Raw genomic sequence first — 26,414 nt, 5'->3', positions numbered from 1 at the left:
TGGGTTTTGAGTTCCCTTGCGATTGTGAGTCACTTTGCTAGGGGTGAGGATTTGTCTCATCCTCTTCTGCCCACTTTGTGATGTGTGTTTTTTTTTATTTCTTATTCTCCTGATGAGTAAGAGTTACTCAGCTAGGCTTTGATGAATTAATTCATGTTTTATGCAGAGGAAATTAGTTTATATGAAACTTATGCTGGGAGGTGATGTCAGGGTTTTTCCACGTTGACAACTTGAACTGGAACTTCTGAAATGTTCTATTATGTCTGTTAGGTCCATTCAGTCTAATGTATGGTTCAAGTCTAACCTTTTTTTATTGACTTTCTGTGTGATTTAGCGGGTATTTGTTGAGATAGGGTGTATTTATGTCCTAAACATTATGATATCGTTGTCCGTTTCTCCCTTCAGGACTATTGGTATTTGCTTAATATATTAGGTGTTCTGATTTTGGGTATATAGATGTTTATCATTGTTTAATCTTCTTGATGGAATAACCCTGTTGTTATTATTATATAATAGTGTTCTTTTGCTGTCGTTGAGGCAAGATAGTAAGAAGTTAGGAAACTTCGCTGACAAGTACAATGGGGAAACAGAGAGCTGAGCAAACTGGCTGAGCAATTTATAGCCAGGTATAGAAGGTCACCTCCCTAGAGATGACATCAAGGCTTCAGTTGTATTTCAGCTCCAGGTCCAGAAAAGCAACAGAATCAGGGGGTAGTGTTAGGACCAGCTATAATGACTAAGGACTCCCTTACCCAGCGCTGACCAATCAGTGGAGACCATGGACCTGAAAGGGCGCACCTGGAGACCTGATGAATATTCTACTGAAACCCTCCCCTGAGTCCTCCCCTAGGGTTCCCGCCGGCGAGAGACAGATAAAAGCCTGAAGACAAAGGACCCAGTGCACACACTCTCCCTCCTGGGAGCAGCACGTGCCAGTTCCTTTCTCCTCTTCTGACCTCTCTCCCTCCCCAACAGGCACCCGTCTCCAAAACTCTAAGGGACCCGGAGGCTTGCATCCAGGAGAGCAATGGGCAGCAGCAGCTAGTCCCAGGTTAATCCCCTGAACCTGTCCCTAAGGCCCCGCTTTCTGACTTCCCTGTGGGCTAAAGCAACCCACCTGGGACTCTCTAGTTTTTTTCCTCTAGGCTAAGCCCGTCCTTGTGTCACTGTTCCCAGCTTTAGTAAATGTACCCTCATAGTCACCTGGACTCGTGTTGTGAAGTCTTTCCTACACGAAGTCAAGAACCCACACACCTGGCCCTAGGCAGACCCGCTCAGGGCCAGGTCCCTGTCCCGTAACATAGTTATTATTTTTGGCTTAAACTCTATTTTGTCTGCTATAAGTATAGCCACACTTAATTTTTTTAACGTTCCAGTTGCATTAAATATGCTTTTCCATTTATTCACTTGAACACGTGTTTTTTTAAAGCTGCAGTTAAGTCACTTGTAGGTAGCATATAGTTATGTCTAATTTTGGTGAACTGTCCAGCCACTGTGTTTTTTCTTAAGACTGACTTTTTTTTTAATTTTTAAAATGAAGTTTACATTCAATATTATTTTGTATTAGTGTCAGGTGTACAGCATAGTGGTTAGACAATCATATATTGGACTTTACAGAGTGATCCCCTGAGATTTCCAGTACTGATTGTCAATTCAATCCGTTTACATTTAGAGTGATGATTTTATATGTAAGGACTTATTAATGCCATCTTATTCATTGGTTTCTGGTTATTTTGTAGTTCCACTGGTTTTTTTTTTTCTTCTCTTTACCTACCTTTGTGGATTGGTGATTTTCCATGGTGATATGCTCTGATTCCTTTCTCTCTTTTTTGTGTGTCTACTATGTACTTTGATTTTGTAATTACCATGGTAACTATGTACCGTATTTTTCAGACTATAAGATGCCCCACCCACCCCACAAATTTGGGAGGAATAATGGTTGTTAATGCTGCTGTTGAGTTGTGCTTACATTTACATTGGTGAAATATTGTGTGCTTTATATTATTGAATATTTTACTACTTTTTTTTGCTTCAAAATATTTTTCCCTATTTTCCTCTAAAACCTAGGTGCATGTTATGGTCTGAAAAATATGGTAGTTACCATGAGGCTTCCTTGAAATATCTGATGGATATATAACAGTCCATATTTAATTGCTAGTCACTTAATTTTGACTGCACACAAAAGTACTCTTTTATTTCCTTCTTTTAAAGTGTTAGGTATACTTTAGCTCTTATATGGTGTACTTGTTAACAAATTATAGTAGCTTTGTTATGTTTAATCTTGTTCTTTAACATTTATGCTTTAGATAACTGATTAACAGAATAAGAGCTTTCTAAAACTTTCTGTATATTTACCTTGACTAGTTTGTTGTATATTTTCGTATGTTTTGATGAACTAATTAGTGTCTTTATTTCATCTCAAAGAGTTCCTTTTAACATTTTTTTTTACAAGATAGGTGTACTGGTGGTGAACTTTCTCAGCTTTTATTTGTCTGGGAAAGTCTTATTTCTTCATTTCTGAAGGTTAACATTTCCAGGTAGAGTATTCCTGGCTGGCAAAGTTTTATTTATTTTATTTTATTGTTCAATTACAGTTGTCCCCATCCCTACCCCACCCCCACCCCTGCCAATACTCTCCCCCTCTACCTTCTTTTCACACTTTAAATATATTAGGAGATGCTCTCCTGCTTGTATCTGGGGCTTTACTGATGTTATAAAAATATACCTGTCTCATGCTTCTTTCTCCCTCTTATGACAAAATTGCTAAGCTTGTATGTTTTCTCTTCATCTTAGATCTACCAGTCTGGCTTCTGGCAAACTTTTTTTCTTGAAAGTGGTGCTCCTGCTAGATTATGTTTTCTCCTTTGACCATAGGCCCTAGGCTGTTTTCAGCACACATTTCCTGTCTCCAGGAGCTTGCTACCTTGTGGGCGGAGGTGTGAATTTAATGCTAGGGCATTGGCGGTGTCTACAGGTCAGGAGGGTGGGGCCTCTAGTGAGGATTCCCAGTGGCCCCCCACAGTGAAGGATTCCTGCCAGACCCATGTCTGCTTATACTTGGAAAGTTGAATACATTTATACCTAAGGAAATGACTGCTATGAAATCACTTCTGCCATTTTACTATTTGTTTTCTCTATGCCTTACACATACATTCATTCATTCATTCATTTATTTTGGAGGGGGGTCTCAATTTCTCCTTTATAGACTTCTTTTGTAATTGATTTCATTCTAATGTCCCAAGTATTGTGCCTTGTCATGGGCTCTTATGGTCAATACTTGTGCCTATAAATGCTTTGCAATAAAGCTGCCTGAGAATCTGACCCTTCCCTGGATATGCTCCAGTTTGTATAAAACCAAGAGAAGTTTTTGTACTGGTCTTTGAGGGAGTTGCCTTGCATGTTGAGACCTATAACCATAATATTTTTAGAACAAGGTTCATATTGTTTCCTCTGGCACTAGCAACATGCCCTAAGCGTGCTTACTACCATATTCCTGGATGTTGCCAATACGATGGGGTGTAAAGGATGAGAAGCAGGCAATTTTAAATGTCACGGAGCCCTAATTACCACAAAGCAGATGATTCCTATTTACTCAAGTCTTACCCCCATTGTTGTAAGATTTTCCTAGGTTTAAAGGTATTCAAAGGTTAAGTCTGACCAATTTTTTCCTCTTATTAGTTTATTTTTGTGGGGGAGAATATAACCCCAGAGTTGGCTGCTTTACTGTTTTGGGTGGTGTCCCTTTTTATTACTGATTTTTATGAGTTCTTTATAATAGGGGGATTAATTTACTATGCTTGTTTTAACTATTTTTCTGGTTTATATCTGTTTTAATTTTTTCATGGGGTGTTCTTTTTTTATATTTATGCTCGTGATGTGTTTTGTACTTTATGAACCAATGTACAGTATAAAATGGGAAAATCTAGAGGCACTATTCATCTTCAGAAGATCGAGAAAACACAGTAACATGCTTTTACTTTTCTTTCGTGCAGCCCAACGTGTCGGAAATCAAAACAGGCTACCTCTCCATCATCATGGATCCTGAAGAGATGCCCCTTGATGAACAGTGCGATAGGCTTCCCTATGATGCCACTAAGTGGGAATTCCCTAGGGAACGGTTGCAGTTAGGTAAGAAGAAATCTCTATCATATCACCCTTCTACTTCTCTTTCACCGTCATGTCACAAAATCACTGAGAAATAGGCTCACAAAAGGACAATAGTTTGAAATCTGAGAAGCACTTAAACCTAAATAAGGTGTGATGTGTTTCAAAGATGATACTGATGAGAACAGAAGCCGAGCAGAAGCCGAGTTAAGGCGAGCAGATGGCATTGCACACCCAGCATGAGACTGGGAGGTTTTAGAACAGGGGTGTTGAACTCATTTTCCCTGGGGGCCACAGCAGCCTCGAAGGGCCTTCAAAGGGCCAAATGTAACTTTCGGACTGTGTAAATGTAACTACTCCTTAACCGTTAAGTGAGAGCTCTGCACTGCCACCTGGTAGAAACAAGGTGCCAGGCAGATAAAACAAGGTGGAGGGCTGCGGGCCTTGTGTCTGCCCCTTGTTTTAAAAGTACTGATCGAGTCACCTTATGCAGCACATGCTGCTTAACTTTCCTGAGCTCTTTTTCATTCTTAAGAGAGAATATTAGTCATTGTAGCTGTGCTGTTTATATTCTGTCGCTGCTGTGAGGTTGTAGTGAGGTAACATTTGGGAATGTGTTTTACAAATGTTAAACACTTCATAAATGGAAGGTATTGGTTAACAATGGAGTCTCTTTGAAAGAAGTTGACTGGGGAGGCCGAGTCCTTTACATAAGGAAAAAAGAATGAATGCCCACAGAGAGATATCCAGTATTCCGGTAACTAATGTGCTTCCTAGTAAAGTACATGACCGGAAGTCTTGACTTACATCTTAACAGATGTGTGCTCACACCTTTACCTGAAGAACTGGCTTGTATCTACAGACCACCATAAATCTGCTCCAACACACATGGTTCTGTCTCTCGATTGCTGGCATGGGGTAGCCTCCTATTCACTTATTCTACACATATTTGCTGGTCATCTATAAGATATTAAACCTCTTTCCAGGGGGATAGGGAAATAGCCACAAGCAAGACAGACCTCAAGGAGCTTGTATTCTATTGGGAGAATTCATACTAAATATTACAGCATAATGTGATCTAATCATAGTGTTATGAAGAATAATAGGGCAATTTGAAGAAATATAGAGTAAAACACTGTTTTATTTAATTGTTGAAATGTACAAATAAATAAAAACACTGTTTTATTTATTTAAATATAAATATAAATTTTATATTTATAAATTTAATGTACAAATAAAATTTTATTTTTTATTTTATAAATTTTATGTAGAAATAATAGAGTAAAACATTTTTTTATTATTTAATTGTTGAAAAATTTTGTTTTGTACATTTAATGTGTATTGTATTTTTGCCATTACCATTTAGTCCCCTTATATCTCCCTATCCCCACAATCACCACACTGCTGTCCATGTCCATCAGCCCTTTTTTCCTTTTTGCTCAATCCCTCCATTGTTGTCTTACAATTGTGGTCCAGAAAGCACCCCCCACCCTCCACCGAGAATTCTGACTTAGCAGTTATGGTGCCCATTGCAAGCAGCCAGCTTTCCCTTTTTCTCTGGGGTCTTTCACTGGCTCCTACTCCTTTTCACTTCTCATTTCTGCAGGCAAAATCCTTGGTCACGGTGCCTTTGGTAAAGTGGTGGAGGCCTGTGCCTTTGGCATCGACAGAGCTTCAACTTGCAAAACTGTGGCAGTGAAAATGCTGAAAGGTAACATTTATATTCTTTGGAGGCCACTGGCAAATATCTGCAAGAATGCTTGGGGTCAGGTGGAAACCAGACTATTAAAAAAATCAAGTTAAAGTTGTGGCCCTGGCTGGTGTAGCTCAGTGGATTGAGTGCGGGCCTGCGAACCATACAATCGCGGTTCGATTCCCAGTCAGGGCACATGCCTGGGTTGCAGGCCGGTTCCCTGCAGGCCAGTTCCCAGCAGGGGATGCACGAAGGCAACCATACATTGATGCTTTTCTCCCTCTCTCCTTCCCCCCTTCCCCTCTAAAGATAAATAAATAAAGTCTTTAAAAAAAAAGTTGTGGAGGGAGGTAACTCCAAGTAACTTCCACCCTCATTGGACCCATGTTTCCCATAAAAACCTCAGCCATGGACACGAGCCAATCATCATGGAGCCTAATGTGTCCATCTATTTGTTGTTCTTTTTTAAAAAAAATCTTTAGAGGGGAAGGGAAGGAGAGAAGGCTAGAAATATCAACGTATGGTTGCCTCTTGTGCGTCCCCTGCTGGGAACTGGCCTGCAACCCAGGCATGTGCCCTGACTGGGAATCAAACCACAATCCTTTCGTTCACAGGCCTGTGCTCAATCCACTGAGCTACACCAGCCAGGGCTGTTGTTTTTTTTTTAAATTACTTTATTGTTGTTAATTTACAGTTGTCTGCATTTTACCCCCACCACTCCCTGCCACCCCAACCAATCCCACTTCCCTCCCTTGCTTCCACCCTCCCCCTTGGTTTTGTCCAAGTGTCCTTTATAGTAGTTCCTGAAAACCCTTCCCCCGACTGTCCCCTCCCCAGTCCCCTCTACCTATAGTTAGATTGTTCTTAATTTCAATGGCTCTGGTTATAAAATTATGGAATGCTTCACGAATTGGCATGTCATCCCTGCACAGGGTCCATGCTAATCTTCTCTGTATTGTTCCAATTTTAATGTATGTGCTGCTGAAGCGAGCACTATTTGTTCTTCTTTTGTGTTCAACCACATAAATACTAAACTGAAGACTCGGGGCCTTTAGTTTTGGTGAGACCCAAATGAGTCAGCAGTGGTATTTGACCACCACCCGTTTTCCTACATGGTCTTCCATTGCAGCAGTGGAAAGGGATGTTACAGAATATTCTGGGAATGAATTCTGACTGGATTCTGCACTGGTCAGGCTACAGAAAACTGTGTGGTTTCAACATTGAATAGATAAACCCGTGTATATTTAAACATCCCAATACCATCCAGTCCATGCTCCTGACTCCACATAAAAAAAGACTTAAATCCAACTTGGCCAATTCACCAATCGCCTCTTATAGGATAATAATGCAGAACAAGTTTATCACAAAAGAATTAGCTACTGAAGGATGTCCTTTTCAAAATGAGAAAGGAGTTAAGAATGTTAGTTGGTACACAAATCTCTGTGTGCGGGTATGCTAGTGCGCGTGAAGATAGTACACTCCCATTTATAATATTGTTTGGAAAGCACAGAAAGGAATCCTTGTGTTAAGGACTTTTCTGCTAGTACTCTTTAGCATTAAGCGGGATCGCCTATGCTCCTGTAGCCTCTCCCAGGAGAAATAATTCTTTTGTGTATTACTGTGTTCATCTCACACAGATTGTGCAACTTCCAGTGAGTTTAAGGCTTTGATGTCGGAACTGAAGATCCTCATTCACATTGGTCACCACCTCAATGTGGTTAACTTGCTGGGTGCCTGCACCAAACCTGGAGGTAAGGAGCCTCCTGTACCTGATCAGAACTGCCTTCTAGGGGTCAGGGCTCTCAGAGGCGAGCTGGGCCTTGTTTAGACAGGTCTCAATGTACACATGTGAGCTTCCTCTAACTTAGAGGCTCCCTGCAATGTGCAGAACCTCCAGAGCCCATGTTATTTGACCCCTGTTCTAAAAAATACTGTACCATATATAAGGGGATTGGATGTATCTCTAAAATTCTTGCCAGCTTGAATGTCGTATGGAATCTCAGACTCATTAGTTGAAGGGAAATCATTTGGGTGCTAAGGAAGTATGCCAACATATTCTGGGAAGGGTGTCCATAGCCTACTTTGGTTACCCATCTTGGCTTTCATTTTCTTAGGTTAGCACCATAGCCTGAGGCGGGGTTTTACCCATCTAGTCAATAGCAATTCCACAACCCCTATGTATTTACAGATTTCAAGTTATTCTCTCAACTACACCAAAAGCCCTTTACTTGTTTATGCATTGCACTGCTATTCAAAAGTTCTCCCTTTCATTTACCTTGATTTTAAACAACATTTTCTGAGCCCCTTCTGAGTTTATGTGAGGCACAAAGCAAGGGGCTTGGAGGGTGTACTGGGAACGTGGTGCAGGAAAACTACGCAAATAAATAAAAGAGTCCTTTGTGCCACATACAATTTGTGCTTTTGGCAAGCACAGAGGCTGCAGGAAACCTGTAGAGAGATTTAAGCCATGGAGTGACACAATGACAATTGAGAGATGCATTTTAGCAAGATATTGGTGGTGAGGGTAGGGCAGCAGTGTGGAAGGTGCAGACAGGAGTCCGGGTTAGTCAGTGGATAAAAGATGAAGCTACTTGGGTACTCCTTTGCCTTTGTCATTGCAACTGTTAGCTGCATGTGGTCAGGGGCCCTGTCCTCCTTGTTCCTGTGTCCTTCATGTTAGCCAGTCCAGGGAACACCACAGTAAAGTGCATTGTGGTTTTACTGGCCTTCATTTCCCCCTTCTGCCACATCTTCCATCACCCAGCTATTTCTGGGATCAATCACCATTGCATTCAGCACAAGTAGTCAGTTGACTGGTTCATAGCTAGAGAAATCCCACTGAGATTTTTAGATTTCTGGTTAACAGATTACCGGGACAGTGCTAGCCCAATAATCGGCTGGCCTTCATCATCATTTCTGGAAACATGACTGTGCACATTACTCTGGGCAGGTCCTTTGATGGTCATTGTAGAATTCTGCAAATACGGAAATCTGGCCGACTTTCTGAGAGGGAAGAGAGGAGATTTTATTGCTTCCAAGGTAGGTTTCCCCAACTGATCCCTACAATTTCTCTTCATTTTTTCATACTATTTGAATATTTTGTGATGATAAAAAAGGAGAGAAGAGTGGATAACAGAGGCCAAAGAACCACTGATCAGGGCACGGAGGGTATGCATTTCTACATCCAATACAGCCTTGAACTTGATGACCTCTCAAGTTTCTCTTAGACAGAAAACTCAGCATGCTCCAGGCATGAGCTGAAATGCTGTGATTGGTTAGTGTTTCCCTCGGTTTATAATATGAAACACAGAGTACTTTGCTAGCCCAGTTCCCATCATGCCTTTATTCTTCCATAGCCATCAGCTTAGCTTTCTGGCATCACCTGAAGCTCTGGGAAAAGGAACTTTTTAAAAAGTTGAATGTATTGGTGTGGCATTGGTTAATAAGGTATATAGGTTTCAAGTGGGCGATTCTAAGATCCTTTCATTTGGATAATTTCCAGCTCTGAGGAAATAAATGGTCAGGGGCCTATATCACCGAAGTATTGCTATTCCCCTCCTCTCACTTTCCTGCTCTCTGTAGGTAGACACACTGCCCCTGCCCTTATCTCTCTGGGCAGACGTAGCTGTCTCTATTTCCCAAAGTCCTGCAAAGTACTGTGTCAGTCACTGCTTTATTTAGAAAAATACCTGATTTTTAAAAATGAATTCAGAAAAGAGTCTCCAGAACCCAGGGTGTCGTCTGACTTGGTTTTCTGAACCTACCTAGCAATTTGTTCACTCCAATCCCAACTTCTCCCTCTACGCTAATTTTACCAAAGATAGAGGGAGTACAGGTAGTTAAAAATAGAGGGTGTCTTCTTTGTGTGACATATGCTCCATTTCTAAGCACAGAGCTCAGATACGCTTTGGGGTACCACATGTTTATCCTGGCCCTGTGGACACCTGCTGATTTACAGGGCAAGGAAGCCCCTTTGACAGCCAGATCTGGGATGTTTTCTCTCACCAGACACGAGTCTAGTGACATCACAGCATAGGGAACAGAGCTCTAGGCTAAGAGCCAGACTCTCAGCTCTCTTCGAGCCTGTCTTTGAGCACTTCCCTTCCGCCTGTCTAGGCCTCAGTTTCCCCAATAGAAACCTGGGGTAGGTTGGACTGGATCATGTTTAAGTCTCTTCCAGCTCTGAAAATCTATTTGAACTCTCAGGTCCCGCTCAGTATGGATAGAAAGATGAAGACCTTTCATGATTCTGACTGCAAGTCCTCTCAGCTGGTCAAGCAGCGTCTGGAGAGCGTGGCTAGCACAGGAAGTTCCACCAGCTCTGGCTTCATTGAGGACAAAAGCTATAGTGAATCTGATGAGGAGGAAGAAAGTAACCGCCACCTTCTGGGGGCCACAATGACCCACCGAGTAGGTATGTGGAGTTGTTTTCTGGCCAACCCTCAAGGCTTCTAGAGGTTTGAGGATAGGGGTTGCGTTGGGGGAGTGAGGCCACTGCCTACCTAGCAAGATTAGACCACAGTGGAGGGCGGTCAGCTAGAACACCATGTGTCTTCTTCCTCTGTAACTGCTGCCATGCATCTCGGAGCACATGTGCTTCTAACCTCAGCTTGCACTTTCATTAACAAACAGAAGTAGTTTATAATGACACATTGGTAGACCTTTACAGATTCCAAGGCATTTTCCAATGCATTCTTTCCTTGAGCTTTATGACTGTCCTGTGAGATGAATAGAGATGCTTATCTCCATTTGACAGAGAAGAAACTTATATAAGTATGATAGAATATACTTATATACTTATGAAATTACATAATACACTTTTAAGTATATTCTATAAGTATACTTATATTCTATAAGTATAATATAAAATATACTTAACAGACATTGCTTGATAGTCAAAATATTTAACAGATATGTAAGGCATTGAGAAATGGCTATGAATCTGAAGATATTTTATAGCTTAAAATATTGAACAAATGCTTCCACAGATAGTGACCAATCAGAATACATATCTGATGTAGCCCTGGAGCAGGGTCTTGGGGTTTTTGAATCATGGTCAAGTCTGGGCAGGAATGGGAGAACTGTAGTGGAGAGGATGCTTGAAAAGCTCATAAGAGTAACTATTTATCAAGAAGTATAGGAATATTTCAAGGACAAGCAACTACAATAGCTGTACCAATGTTTACCACCTCAGTCTTGATCTGGTGCAGCTAAATAAGAGAAGTAGGAATCGAATACAGGCCACCCACTTCTTTCATGTTGGCCCCCACTCCTGGTTTTGACTGACAGGTTCAAGCATTGACTTTAGGTTACGCGTGTCTTATTCTCCCTGAGTTTTCTCCCTTACACTGGAATCTACTGGTGCCGCTGATCTTCTTGCCTCTATTACTCTTATTGTCCTCTTGGTCACAAGTAAACTGTGTATGATATCTGTCTGGCATTAATGCATGATGGGACATCATGTGATCTGAGACTGAGAGGATTAGGATTTTATTAATTGCTCTCACTAACATACTTTGTTACCTTGGACAAGTCACACCTCTTCTCTAGGCTTCATTTTCTCTACTTGTGAAGTGAGAGTAGACACTTGAGCTAGAATCTCTGTAAAGGCCCTTATAATCCTAATATGTTGGTGGTAGAGCACCAGGGAGGACATAGGAATTTCTGAGCTTTTGCGTCTATTGACAGATATTGGGGGAAGTGATCTAGTGCAGAGTATGGTATATAGTGACCATACATTGTGATTACAGAAACTCAGACATTGTGGTTGCCATGAATCATGGGAATTTCCCAAAAATTCCCAACCTTTGGCATCCCATAGACATCTTCCAGATTCTTTCTTGCACCTAGAATTGGCAAGGAAATCTGTAAAAGCAATATGTTCAATTTTGATGGCGGGTAGGGAATGGTCAAAGTATGAGCTGTTCAGTCCCTGAAGACATGTTGATTCACGAGAGTATATGTCCATCACTTAAAAATACATAGGAGGTCATAGTAGAGTAAGGTATGCCAAGGTCCTGTTGTTAAAAATCTTTGCCTGCATTTTGCAAGCTTTTGTGGAAGGCAGGTCTTTCTTCCTCTAGTTCTTCCCTACCGCTGTCGCTACAAAATCGTGGGGAAGTTTTCAACCACCAGTCTTTTTCTCCAACATTCTTTTTGCTTTTCTAGACTCAAAGAATCTCTACAAGCACACCCTCACCTTGGAGGACCTGATCTGCTATAGCTTCCAAGTGGCCAAGGGCATGGAGTTCCTCGCTTCCAGAAAAGTGAGTGTGCAAGTATATTTTATTGATTATGCTATTAACAGTTGTCCCATTTTTTCTCCCCTTTGTCCTCCTCCACCCCAAACCCCCTACACTCCACCATTCCCCTCCTTAGTTCATGTCCATGGGTTGTACATATAAGTTCTTTGGCTTCTTCATTTCCTATACTGTTCTTGACCTTGCCCTGCCTATTTTGTGCCTAACAATTATGCTTCTTACTTCCTATACCTTTTCCCCCCAGTCTCTCCCTCCCCCTCCCCACTGATAACTCTCCATGTGATCTCCATTTCTGTGATTCTGTTCCTGTTCTAGTTGTTTGTTTAGTCTTTGTTTTGTTTTTTTAGGTTCAGTTGTTGATAGTTGTGAGTTTGTTATCCTTTTACTATTCATAGTTTTGATCTCCTTTTTCTTAGATAAGTCCCTTTAACGTTTCATATAATAAGGGCTTGGTGATGATGAACCCCTTTGACTAGACCTTATCTGAGAAGCACTTTGCAATGGTGTCAGTGAGGGAAAACAAGGGTCTCTGTGACCCAGGGTACTAGCAGTAAAATGCAGTATATAGAATAGATTTATATTCTAAGGTAATATCCCAGTGTCTGGAGGACCAAACAGTAGCAGTAGCCAAATGGGAGGAACCATTCCATCGTAATGGAGATTCTGCCCACTCAGTCAAATTTCAAAATAGACCAACTCATCAGTCTCTCGGTGAATTTTAGCTTAAACCCTTTTATCTGAGACTGAGCACTTCTGAGATACTTTCCTATTCCTTTCCTTTCCGCACTCAATACCTAGCCTCTCTCCTGGCTGAGAATCCATAAGCCTGCACCATCCCCGGGCCCGGCAACCCTCTGAGCCACCTTTGTGCTTTTTCTTTAGTGCATTCATCGGGACTTGGCTGCTCGGAACATCCTTCTAACTGATAATAACATTGTGAAGATCTGTGACTTTGGTTTGGCCAGAGACATCTACAAAGACCCTGACTATGTCTGGAAGGGAGATGTGAGTTCAAGATCCACTGGCACTATTCCCCAAGCCCAGGCCCTTTGAGGCTGTTGGTGTTAGGGATGTTATTTCATGGCTCTCTCCCATTTTGGCTTTCTAGGCAAGACTCCCACTTAAGTGGATGGCACCTGAAGCCATTTTTGACAAAGTTTATACTATCCAGAGTGACGTGTGGTCATTTGGCGTCTTGCTGTGGGAAATATTCTCTCTGGGTAAGTGTATCTTTTTTGTTGCCATCCTCTCACTATTCCTAGTCAACATAGGCTACAATCTGGAAGCTTAAAAAGCCTAGGTCTGTGGATACAATGGAATCAGGGAGAAAACCCTTCTGACTAAAAATCAACAAAATTTGTCTCATTCATTTACTGATTGATCAAATTTATTAAAAAAATATTTATTGAGAGCCCATTATGTGCTCAGGCATTCTAAACGCTGGACATACATACGATGGTAAACAAACTGGATGATAATCCCTGCCACCAGGGAGGTTGCCCTCTAGTCAGAATAGACTGGCCATAAACAATCAATAAAACATGGAAATTTTTCAATAGTGTTAGGTAGTATGAAGAAAAATGGAGAAGAGGTTTAGGGGGTATTGGTATGGAGTAGAACATGGGTTAGTTTTTATTTATTTTTTTATTTTTTATTTTTTAATTTTTTATTTATTTATCTTTAGAGGGGAAGGGAAGGAGAGAGGGAGAGAAACATCAATGTATGGTTGCCTTTTGTGCGTCCCCTGCTGGGAACTGGCCTGCAGGGAACTGGCCTGCAACCCCGGTCTGTGCCCTGACTGGGATTTGAACCGCGATTGTCTGGTTCGCAGGCCCGCACTCAATGGGTTAGTTTTTAAATTGAATGGTTAGGGAGGGGCTCACAGAAAGTAAAATGTTTCAGCCAAGGCCTGAAGAGTAAAGGAATGAGGCACACAACTATCTGGGAGAAGAGAATACTGCACAAGGGAAATAGGAAATGGAGTGTGCCTGGTGAGTTTGAGGATCAGACAGGAGACCGTTGTGGCTGGAGTGGATGAGTCAGCTGAAGACTAGCTGGAGGTAAGGTTAGAGAGGGAAGGAGGTACACACATCAGACAGGGCTGTGTTGACACAGAGAGATTAAGTAACTTCTTAAAGACTTTTCATAGAGCCAGAATTTGAGCCCAGCATGTCTGGCTCCCAAGCCCCACTTTTTAAAAATTTATTTATTTTAATTGTTGTTTAAGTATACTTTTCTGTCTTTTACTCCCATCCAAGCCCACCACCCCTGTGCTCCCCAACTCTTTTAACCACCGTACACACTGCCACGCTTACCCAAGCCACAGTGTGGCATCAGTGTTTCTAAGTCCTATGGAACCCTGAAGAAAGTAGCATAGGAAAACTTGAAACCAGTCTTCTAGACTCCCAGTCCCACATTCCTGATACCCGGGGTGGGGGGAAACTTTATAAACATACCAGGAAGCCTTCTTACTGTGCATCAGTAAGATGCACAGTCTGATGCTTTTACTGTGCATACCCTTCTTACTGTGTATGTGCAAATTCTTATTTGTATGTACATTGTGTTAACTATATGTGGTTTTGCTTGTTTAAGTAGTATATAATACCATAATGGATGGAATTTTACTGTAAAACTCATACCTGACTCAGGAGGAGGGTGGGAGAAGAAGGCCCATAAGATTGAGTTGTCACATAAATCCTGAGATTGAAACCAGTTGGAGGGGAGAGAACAGAGGCTAGTATATAAGGGCTGAAGGACTTGCTTTTTCACAATAGCATTCCAGAAGGTTCAACAATACATCTCTGCCAATCCTTATTAAGCTGGAGTGGTGAATGAGCCAGAATTCTGAGTTGTAAAAAAAAAAAAATTCCTAAAAGTATAGAAAGAACTTTGAAACAGAAAAATATTTAGTTTGAAAGGGTTTATGGTTTCTGTTTGAAGGCAAATCTGTGACCAGCTAGTTACCAGGTGCAAGATGAAGTCTCAAGGTATTGAAGACACCAATTTTCCCAGCATCATTTATTGAAACATCCAACACAATAAATTACATGGAGGAAAATATAGGTGCTAAACTTACAAAACTTTGTCTTAGAGGGGAGTTTATTAATTTGACCTTAGAGGCAAGGGAAGTAAATGGAAGCAAAAACAAATGAATGGGAGTATATCAAACTAAAAAACATCTGCACAGCCAAAGAAAACACCAACAAAACAAAAAAAGCAGGCCCTGGCTGGTGTAGCTCAGTGGATTGAGTGCGGGCCTGCGAACCAGACAATCGCGGTTCGATTCCCAGTCAGGGCACATGCCTGGGTTGCAGGCCGGTTCCCTGCAGGCCAGTTCCCAGCAGGGGATGCCAGAAGGCAACCATACATTGATGCTTCTCTCCCTCTCTCCTTCCCTTCCCCTCTAAAGATAAATAAATAAAATCTTTAAAAAAACAAAAAAGCAACCGAGTAGGAGAAAATACTTGCAAACAACTGCTCTAACGTGGGGTTAATATCCAAAATATATAAAGAAGTAATGCAACCCAACACCAAACAACCCAATTAAAAATGGGCAGAGGACTTAAAAAGATACTTTTCCCAAGAAGAAACAAATGTCCAACAGACACATGAAAAGATATTCAACTTCACTAGCTATCAGAGAAGTGCAAATCGAAACCACAATGAGCTACTACCTCACACCAGTTAGAACAGCTGTTATCAACAAGACAGGCAATAACAAGTGTTGCAAAGGTTGTGGAGAAAAGGGACCCTCATTCACTGCTGGTGGGAATGTACACTGGTATAGCCACTATGGAAACAGTATGGAGGTTCCTCAAAAATTTAAGAAGGTTACCATGACCCAGCAACCCCTTTTCTGAGTATTTACACCCAAATTTGAAAACCTTTATTCTCAAAGGTATATGCGCCCCTATGTTCATTGCAGCATTTTTCATGGTGGCCATGACATGGAAACAACTGAAATGTCCTTCAGTAGATGATTGAATAAAAAAGATGTGGCACATATATGCAATGGATACTACTCAGCCATGAGAAAAGATGAAATGCTGCCATTTGCAACAACGGGGATAGATATTGAGAACATCATGCTAAGCAAAATAAGTCAGAGAGAAAAAGCTAAGAACCATACGATTTCATTCATATGTGAGATATAAACCTGAAAGCAACAAATAAGAAAAACAACCAAACAAAAATTCATAGGAACAGACAACAGTATAATGGTTACCAAAGGAAAGGAAGGGTAAGGGAGTAGCAAAGGGTAAAGGGAGTCAAATATATGGTGAGACAAAAAGATGAATTTGGGTGGTAGGCACACAATACAATATACAGATAATGTATCATAGAATTTACACTTGAAGCCTAAATAATTTTATTAACCCATATTTCTTCCATTAATTGAAAATAAACCAAAATGAAAGAATAATAGAATTAATAAAATAATTTCATAAAGTAGCAAGATATACAACTAATATACAGAAATTTATCATGTTTCTATACGCTAGTAACAAATAATCAGGAGAAATGATGAAAACAATCCCATTTATAATTGCATCAAATAGAATAAAATACTTAGCAATAAGCTTAACCAAGGAGGTGAAAGACCTATACTCTGAAAACTATAAGGCAATAACAGGACAATTAAATGAAAAGATATACTGGCTCATGGATTGGAGGATTAAAATGACCTATTACCCCATGCGATTTACAGATTTAATGCAATTCCTATCAAAATACCAATGTTATTCTCAAAACTAGAATAAATAACCCTAAAATTTCTATAGACCCCAAAAAGACCCAAATACCCAAAAATGCTGAACAGAAATACAAAATCTTGGTAAAGAAGATTAAAGTTGGTGTTGTATCATGCTTCCTGACCTGAAACTATATCACAAAGCTATAATACTTAAAACTGTATGGTACTGGAACAAAAACACATAGATCAATGGACAGAATAGAGAGCTCATAAATAAATCTTTGCTTTTATTGTCAACTAATCAATGACAGAAATAAAAGTATACACTAGAATAATGATATGTTCTGAACAACAAAGTATGTCTGTATTTATATACTTTATGATGTGATCATCAGATATATCTAGTAGCAGTCTATCACTGTACTGTTCATAGTTCACTATAATGTATTTTATTATTGCAAGTACCTCTTATACTCCTTCTTCTTTTGCACCCATGCTCCCTCCTGTAACAACTCAGTTTGCACTCTGCCTCTATGAGTCTGTTTCTGTTTGTTTTGTTGTTTGTTCACTTAATATTTTTTAAGAATCCACATAAGTGAAATCATATCTCATTTATTCTCTGTCCATCTCAAACCACTTACAATACCTTGTGGTTTATATATGAAGTTTTAAATGACACGATCACATTATTTCTCATGCCTAAATAATATGCCATATTACGTATTTTTTATTGATTCATACCTTGATGGATACTTACGTTGCTTCCATAGTTTTGCTATTGTACATAATGTTACAGTGAACATAGTATGTATATACCTGTTTGAATTAGTGTTCATAACATAAGTGTCCAGAAATGAAATCAGTGGGTCATATAGTATTTCTATTTTTATTTTTCTGAGACACTTCCACACTGTTTTTCCATGGCGGCTGCACCATTTTACACTCCCACTCAGAGTACATGAACATTCCCATTTCTCCGCATCCTTACCATCCCTTATTGTTTGTTGACCTTTTACTTACAGCCACTTTGACAGGTGTACGGTGTTATCTCATGACTTTCATTTGCATTTTTATGATGACTAATAATGTTGCACATACTTGATATTTTTGTTGAGCATCTGTGTGACTTCTTTGGAGAAATATCTTCTCAGGCCATTTGCCCATTTTTTAACTTCATTTTTATTTTGGACACTGTTACAGAAGTCCCCATACCCCCCCCACCTGCTGCCTTGGCCACCTCCATGCAGCCCAGCCCCACCTTCCCTCTGGCCTTCACCACACTGTTGTCTGTGTCTATGTGTCATGCATATATGTTATTTTGTCCTTTTGGTAATGTCCTATTTCCTTGATTCCTTGTGTTCCTTGTAGCTTTATATTGGTGCCTGTCACTATCACAAATCTCAAAGTCCTAGAAAATGGATTTTAGAATTTTCATAACTATTGAATATAAGCAACCAAGTAAGAATCATGAGTTTGGCAATGTAGCTTACATTGTAGTTTGGCACAGACAAGATGTTCAAAGAGACTCGTGGTTTGATCATTTGTAAACTCTTAAACTGTGATTTAAACTTGGGAAATGCGCTTTTTCTTTACCATAAAACATTTTTGTAATTATTTTTTTCACTTGCCAACATGAAATTTACCCTCAGGCCTTATTTCTTTTTTGGGTTTGGGTACCACCAGGACTACATTTCCCAAGTAGCAAACAGATGCCCACACTGGGTGGAAACCTCCTCCCTTGTTCAGGCTACATTAGAATGTCATAGTTAAAGTATAACATGAAAAGAGCATTGAGAGACTGCGAAACAAATGTTTTTGGATTAAAAATAAAATCACCCACCTTATATTGAAAAGTAGGTTACATTCCAGCAAATCACAGGTCATGATTGGACATATCATTTCAAAGCATGAAATTATTGCTTGGCTGTATAGCTCTCAGTTGGTTAGAGCATTGCCCTGATAGACCATGTTTCAGGTTTAATCCCCAGTCAGGGCACACACAAGAATCAACCATAAATAAGTGGAATAATCAGCCTCTTTCTCTCTCTTTCAAATCCATAAATTAAAAAATTTCAAAGCATCAACTTATTGCCAAGTCGATGGAAATTCATTGGTAGTTTTTAAAAACCTTTACCTTTATCTCAAAATAATTTATATATGTGGTTTCTAGGAGAATTATTTATGTCAGGCCTCTAAATTGTCAAGGCAGATGGAAGTCTCTGTCTTATAAGATCCTGATGAGTTGCTTATCTCATGGGAATGAATAGGATATGTTTTTTCTTATCTGTCAGGTGCCTCACCATACCCAGGAGTACAAATAGATGAAGAATTCTGCCGTCAACTTAAGGCGGGAACACGAATGAGAGCTCCTGAATATTCCACTCCTGAAATGTAAGTTATTCATGCTAAGGGTCATCAGACTACATTACTTTGGATAAAAAGGTCAAAGTGAACATCACAGGTGATATAGGATGACACATGAAATCTTGTTCAATGCCCACATACTTCTTTTGCTTTTCTCAAGTATACAGACAAACCTCAAAGATATTGCAAGTTTAGTCCAGATGCTTACAATAAAGCTAATATCGCAGTACTGCAAGTCACACACCGTGTTTGGTTTCTTATTGCATATACCAAACTGGAGTCATTCTTGGGATCTTCGAATAAATCAATAAGTGAATCTAGACAGTGATGTCAGAGGAATAGCAGCATGAGAGGTCCCTTTTTTATCTCCCCTTAAAGTTTTGACAATTTGGACTATTATAATTCAACAGATTTGTTTTTCGATACACAAACATGTCCGAGCAATCTGTGCATTGAAATATATGACGTTGGGCAAGTGGGGGTGGATAAGGGAGGTGGGAAGGGAGAAGAGCTGTAGGACTCAGCCCAGAGAGGAAAGGTATCAGGTTATGGCTGGAGCTCCATTCAGCTAGAAGGAGCAAAGAGCATCAGCGGGCATTTTTACAGGAGTGGGCAGTATAGGTGGCAGCTGAACCCTGTGACCCAAGCAGGGACACAGCACAGACATGCGGCTATGATTGTCTGCAGTCAGCATTCTAGTCAGAAACAAAATCACAGGGCCTGACCACCTCCCCTGACTTTCCCAGAGCTAGAAACAGGCCCCAGAAGAATGTGTAGCAGTGAGTGTCAGGTTGCAAAGAACATTATCTTCAAGCCCAAGAACTAGTAACACAGAAACACTTTCCCTAAGCAACAGGCACACTCTGTGACTAATCCCAGGGTTGAGTGAATACAGAGGGGAGGCCACAGAGGTTGGGGCTACCATTACTGACAGAGAAAAGGAACAAAGTAAGCCAACTTCCCTGAGTTCACTCCACCCCCACCCATCAAACCTGGACTGACAGCAGCTTCTGGCACAGAGCATAGCACTGGGATTTCACATATTTAAAAACACATTGCCCACCACATTCCCCATGGGGGTTGGTTCCCTGAGATAGAGGTGAGCTGAACACAGGAGACAAGCCCACCTTTCCAGGGAACACAAGCCATTTTCCATCACCCAGCAGAGGTTTGAAAAGCCAAAGCAGTGCAAGAGAACTAAAAACTCATGATTCAGCACCACCTATTGGAAAGCAATAGAAAGACTTCTTATCGATCTAATAGAGAAGTAAGTGCCACTCATATATAGATGCCTAGAAAGAAAAGGAATCCATCAAACACCATGAAAAACCAAGATAATGAGGCAGCTCAGAAATAAACTAAAACATCTCCAGAAAATATACTTAAAAACATGAAAATGTGATATAAATTACAAGAGAATTCAAGATTGCAGTTCTGAAAAAAACTAAATGAGATGCAAGAAAACACAGATAGTTTAGTTCAATGAACTCAGAAACAAAATCAATGAACAAAATGAGTACTTTTACAAAGAGATTGAAACGAAAACAAATGAAAATTCTGGACATGAAGAACTCAGTAGAAGAGAGAGAATGAACTAGTAAGCATAGGAAATAGAGCTGACTGGATAGAGGGAAGAATTCGTGATATTGAAGATAGAAATCTAGAAATAATGCAAATGAAAGAAAAAAGAGACTTAGGCCTAAAAAAATAAAACAAATTATGAGAGCTATCTGACTCCATCAGAAAGAGCAATCTAAGAATGATGGGCATAGCAGAAGGAGAAGAGAGGAAGAAGGGAACAAAGAGCCTATTCAAACAAATAATTGATGAGACCTTCCCAAACCTATGGAAAAAGCTAGATCCTGGAATCCAATTAAGCAAACAGACAGCTTTATTAGTACAATCCAAAATGGCCTTCTTTAAGCTAGATTATATTAAAACTGTCAAAAATCAATGACAAAGAAAGAATTCTCAAGGTAGTCAAAGAAAAGAAAAAAGTAACCTATAAAGGAGATCCCATTAGGTTATCATAGGACTTCTCAGCAGAAACTAAATGCTAGAAGAGAGTGGAACCAAATATTCAAACTACTGAAAGAGAAACTTACGTATATATAATGTATATATCAAATAATATACACATTATATATCATTATATTGTATATTATATTTGTACTGTGCAATATATATGTTGTATTACATCTGAGATCACATCTTGTATTGTATATTGTATATGCAGTATACAAATATATTGTGTATATTGTATACTGTACAATTATATTGTACATATTCTATTGTTTATTATTATTATTATTATTATTATTATTATTATACAATAATATAGTGAAGTTACTCTTTAGATATGAAGGAGAAATAATGGCTTTTCCAGACATGTAGAAGCTGAGGGAATTTACAACCAGAAAACCTCCATTGCAGAAAATACTCAAGGGGGTTATTCTACCTGAAACGAAGAACTAAAGATCAGAAAGCTGTGAGTGAGATCACCAAAAACTCACAGCATAAATAATTTGTGACAACAAACACATAAAAGGGAACACAGTAAAGGTCTGAGTTTGCAAAGGAGGGTGGAGATCAGATTGATTCAAAGAAAAAGGGCTACTGTATATATGAAACTTTCTTTTCTTATAAACCCAATGGTACCCACACATATACAAACACCCCCCAAAACTGAAACACATAGCTTTAAAAAAAGAGAGAAAACAGGAAATAACTGTAGAATACCACCAAACAAAAATAATAAACATATTATTTCACTCATGTGTGGGATATAAGACTGAAAGCAGCAAATGAACAAGGAAAAACTCAGATATAGACAATGGTATGGTGATTACCAGAGGGAAGAAGAGTAAGGTTTGTAAATGGTAAAAAGAATCAAATATATCAGGACAGAAGATTATCTGACTTTGGGTGATGGGTACACAATACAATATACACATCATGTATCAGAAATGTACCCTTGAATCTTATAATCTTAGCCAATGTGATGCCAATAAATTTAATTAAAAAATGAATGAATTTGCACAATTACTACAGGTACTAAAAGCAGGTTTGAAGGCCTATTTTTCACAGAAATGTATAGATAAATTAATTATTACAATTTCTTTTCTTATTTTTAAAGATTTATTTATTTATTTATCTTTAGAGGAGGAGGGAAGGAGAGAGGGAGAGAAATATCAATGTATGGTTGCCTCTCATGTGTCCCTTGCTGGGAACTGGCCTGCAACCCAGGCATGTGCCCTAACTGGGAATCAAACCATGATCCTTTGGTTCGCAGGCCCGCGCTCAATCCACTGAGCTATACCAGCCAGGGGTTCAATTTCTTTTTAATAAACAGTGATTTCAGCATGCAGCTGCACTTACTAGTTAGTTGATGGCTCATTTGCCAAAGTCATGGGAAAGTACAGTCTGGGATTTCAGTGTTGCCACTTAAAATCTAAAACTGATGGCAGTTTTAAACCATTTTCCAAAGATATTTGAAGATTCAACCTCAATTCTATAATCTTCTAGATCATGAGGAGAGCCCAAAGTCTTGAGAATATTTGAAGCCAGTTGGCTTCATGATAAATACATCAGTCTCCCCCTTCACATCATTTTTTACTACCAAAGGAGTTTGGCAACAAACCTAAATGCTAGGTTGCTTTTTTTTTTAAGTCAGGGGTTTCTAAATATTTGGTTTACAAGTGGACTGATTATGGCTGATTATTATATGCGTGCATTTATGCATACAGACCTGAAACAAATGGGCATGCAGGTGACATACAGCGTACTGGAGAGATGTGGAGCAGGCAGGCTTTGCAGAAAACTCACTAAAACCACAGCAGAGAATATGGCTTGGGGGTCATTGGGAAGATACGACCTCAGGCGTCATCCATAGGAAAAGTCAGAGAAGCGATTAAAATAAGAGAATGAAAACTCTTTTGGTGTTTTTTTCCATCTTCAGCTACCAGACTATGCTTGACTGCTGGCACAGTGAGTGCACTCAGAGACCCAACTTCTCGGACCTTGTCGGGCGTCTTGGAGATCTCCTTCAGGCCAACGTTCAGCAGGTAACCATTGCTTTTCTTTATTCTATCACGTCAGCATCATTTTAGTGTCGTCTACTAAGTCACAGTTCTTGGAGCTGTGGCTACTACAGCGTTGGACTATGCTCATATTCAGTCCTTGGGGAACTCATCATCTAGTGTATGGGAGTTTAAGAGAAATAATTACAACAATTATAGGAAAAGTGAAATAGGAAAACAGGGGAAATAATAAACCCCTGAAGAAAGTACATGCAATTAGAAACAATATTATTTCTTCATTAAAATATTAATTGAGAAATCCAAGATATGGTGGAAGGCTAAGTGATTCCAGTAATATATTTCACAGAACTAGAACAAAGATTTCAAAAATTTATATGGAACAACAAAAGGTCCAGAGTAGCAACACTGATTCCCAAGAAAAAAGAACAAAATTGGAGGAATCACACTACCTAATATCAAACTGTAGTATCAGGCCATTGTAATCAAAACTACATGGTAGTAGCATAAAAACAGACACATAGATCAATGGAACAATACAGAGCCCAGAAATAAACCCACATCTTTATAGTTGATTAAATTTGACACAGGAGGCAAGCATATATAATGGGCTAAAGACAGTTTATTCAGTAAATGGTATTGGGGAAATTGAACGGGATTTGTGCAGAAGAATAAAAGATGACCTCCTTACACCACACATAAGAATAAATTCCAAATGGATCAAAGACGTAAATGTTAGGCTCAAAACCATAAAAATCCTAGAAGAAAGCATAGGCAGCAAAATCTTGGACATTGCTCATAGCAATTTTTTTATCAAATATATCTCCCCAGGTAAGGGAAATAAAGGGGAAAAAATTAAACAAATGGTACTACATCAAACTAAAAGTTTTTGCACAGCAAAGGAAATCATCAACAAAGTAATAAGACAATTCTCAGAGTGGGAGAACATATTCACTGATACATGTGATAAGGGGTTGATAACCAAACTTTACAAAGTACTTATAAAACTCAACACCAAATAAACCCCCAAACAACCCAGTTAAAAAATGGGCAAAGGACCTTGAATAGACACTTCTCCAAAGAGGACATACAGGTGGTCCATAGACATATGAAAAGATGCTCAACATCACTAGCCATTAGAGAGATGCAAATTAAAACTACGAGATATGACCTCACACCTGTCAGTATAGCTAACATCAATAAATCAATAAACAACAAGTGCTGGCCAGGATGTGGAGAAAGGGGCACTCTTTCATGCTGTTGGTGGGAATGCAGACCACTATAAGCCACTGTGGAAAGCAGTATGGAGACACCTCAAAAAATTAAAAGTGGATCTGCCTTTTGACATGTGATCCCACTTCTGGGAGTATCTTAGAAGGAACCCAAACACTAATTCAAAAGAACATAAGCACCCCTCTGTTCATTGCTGCATTATTTACAAACACCAAGGTATGGAAGCAGCCCAAGTGTCCATCAATAGATGAGTGGGTAAAATAACTATGGGCCATTTACACAGTGGAATACTGTGTGTAAAAAAAAAGAAAGAAAAGTTTACCCTTTGCAACAGCATGGATGGACCTGGAGAACATTATGCTAAGTGAAATAAGCCAGTCAGAGAAAGAAAAATGCCATATGATATCACTCATATGTGGAATCTAATGACCAAACTTAACTAACAAGAAAAATGGGGGCAGACTCATGGATGGAGAGCAGAATGACAGCTGCGGGGAGGGGAGGTTAGGAGGTGGAAGGATTGAGCAAAAAGGAAAAGTACTCACGGTCATGGACAATATTGTGGTGGTTTCTGGGGGAGGGGGCATAAGAGGAGTAAAAAGTAATGGGAAAAATACTATAAAGATTAAAATTTTTAAAAATCACTACAAGATATACAATCTTTGGTAAAAGTAAACTAATTAATAACTAAGTTTTAAACAAATTTTTAAAATAAATAAAATATTTATTGAGCATCTAGTCTGTGCCAGCTATTGCAGTGCACACTGTTGATTGTTATTTTCCCCCTGTACGTGCATTTGTTTATTGCTGTTCAGTTACAGTTACACCGCCTTTTCCTCATTGCTCATCCCTACCCCATCTTTCCCCACTCCCACAGTCAACCCCACCCCCGTTGCCCATGCCCATGAGTCCTCTATTCATGTCACTTACCCCCCCCCCCTTTGGCTTTTTCCATGGGCCCTTTATATGTGTTCCTTGACTTGACCTTCCCCTTTCTTTCCCCATTATATCCCTCCTCTCTCCCCTCTGGTTACTGTCAATGAACACTGTTGATTTAAAGATAAAAAAATATAACCTCTGACCTCAAGGAACACACAATCTAGTAAGAACAAGGACTCATGGACATAGACAATAGCGTGGTGATTGTGGGGGGAGGGTGACATAAGAGGGGTAAATGGTAATGGAAAAATACAATAAAAATAAAAGTAAATTTTTTAAAGATTTTATTCATTTATCTTTAGAGGGAAAGAGAAGGAGAGAGGGAGAGAAATATCAATGTATGGTTGCCTCTTGTGCATCCCCAGCTGGAAACTGGCCTGCAACCCAGGCATGTGCCCTGACTGGGAATCAAACTGCAATCCCTTAGTTCACAGGCTCGCGCTCAATCCACTGAGCTACACCAGCCAGGGAAAATAAAAATAAATTTTAAAAAACAACAAAAAAAAGGTTTGTAATAGAGTATGATGAATACCGGGAAGAAGAGATGCCAGGATCTTGAGAGAGAATAAGCAGGAGTTAAACTATTGGAAAAGTGCAAGAAGAATTCTAGGCAGCAGGGACAATGTTTTTTAAAAAATTGCTTTTGCCATGATATTTCTTCCATCATTAAAGGTAGACCATATTTTCAGCTCAGTAGTTTTTTTTTCCACCCTACTTACTGCCAATAGAATTGAGGAACGTTAATGGCCTCTTTTCATTATATACGGTCTCTGTCCTTTTCACTGCATATTGACAGTGTTTCTGGTCACAATTTTCTGAAAACTTTTGTGGTCTTCTTGTGAAGCTTATTGGGGTTCACTTTACTTGAACAAAACCATACCCACAAACTTCATTTCTATAATTTAGAGCCTTGCTAAAATGTTGGAGGACAATCTCCTTAAAATTCCTTGAGATATTGTTGTTCTCTAGATTGATCTCCAGACCATATTTTCTTGACAATGTGAGATTTATTCTTTGCTTAGAAGCTATTTATTTTAGCACATACTTTACTATCTGGAGAGGCAGAAAATTTTGAAAAACACAAATTCCTG

At 39.5% G+C, this 26,414-nt stretch overlaps 1 protein-coding gene and 1 non-coding gene across 2 annotated transcripts in view; one reads left to right on the top strand and one right to left on the bottom strand.

The window, feature by feature from the left end:
• The window catches only part of LOC119041773 (vascular endothelial growth factor receptor kdr-like), a 171,105-nt gene that overhangs the window by 133,129 nt on the left and 11,562 nt on the right, over positions 1 to 26,414 (top strand). The window contains exons 17-26 of the mRNA XM_037135164.2: positions 3,993 to 4,128; positions 5,711 to 5,815; positions 7,435 to 7,548; positions 8,748 to 8,836; positions 10,004 to 10,211; positions 11,966 to 12,063; positions 12,940 to 13,062; positions 13,166 to 13,277; positions 19,042 to 19,141; positions 23,073 to 23,178. Coding sequence (XP_036991059.2) covers positions 3,993 to 4,128; positions 5,711 to 5,815; positions 7,435 to 7,548; positions 8,748 to 8,836; positions 10,004 to 10,211; positions 11,966 to 12,063; positions 12,940 to 13,062; positions 13,166 to 13,277; positions 19,042 to 19,141; positions 23,073 to 23,178 — 1,191 coding nt within the window. The remainder of the gene's footprint in view (positions 1 to 3,992; positions 4,129 to 5,710; positions 5,816 to 7,434; positions 7,549 to 8,747; positions 8,837 to 10,003; positions 10,212 to 11,965; positions 12,064 to 12,939; positions 13,063 to 13,165; positions 13,278 to 19,041; positions 19,142 to 23,072; positions 23,179 to 26,414) is intronic.
• On the bottom strand, positions 6,685 to 6,791 carry LOC119041784 (U6 spliceosomal RNA). The gene has a single exon (XR_005081107.2). It is a non-coding gene; the product is annotated as a U6 spliceosomal RNA (small nuclear RNA).

Source organism: Artibeus jamaicensis, unplaced genomic scaffold (genome assembly GCF_021234435.1).
Source record: "Artibeus jamaicensis isolate MK-2021 breed Jamaican fruit bat unplaced genomic scaffold, CSHL_Jam_final contig_457, whole genome shotgun sequence".
NCBI lineage: Eukaryota > Metazoa > Chordata > Mammalia > Chiroptera > Phyllostomidae > Artibeus > Artibeus jamaicensis.
Note: the sequence above shows the minus strand (reverse complement) of the source record. Positions and strands in the feature narration are given on the sequence as shown.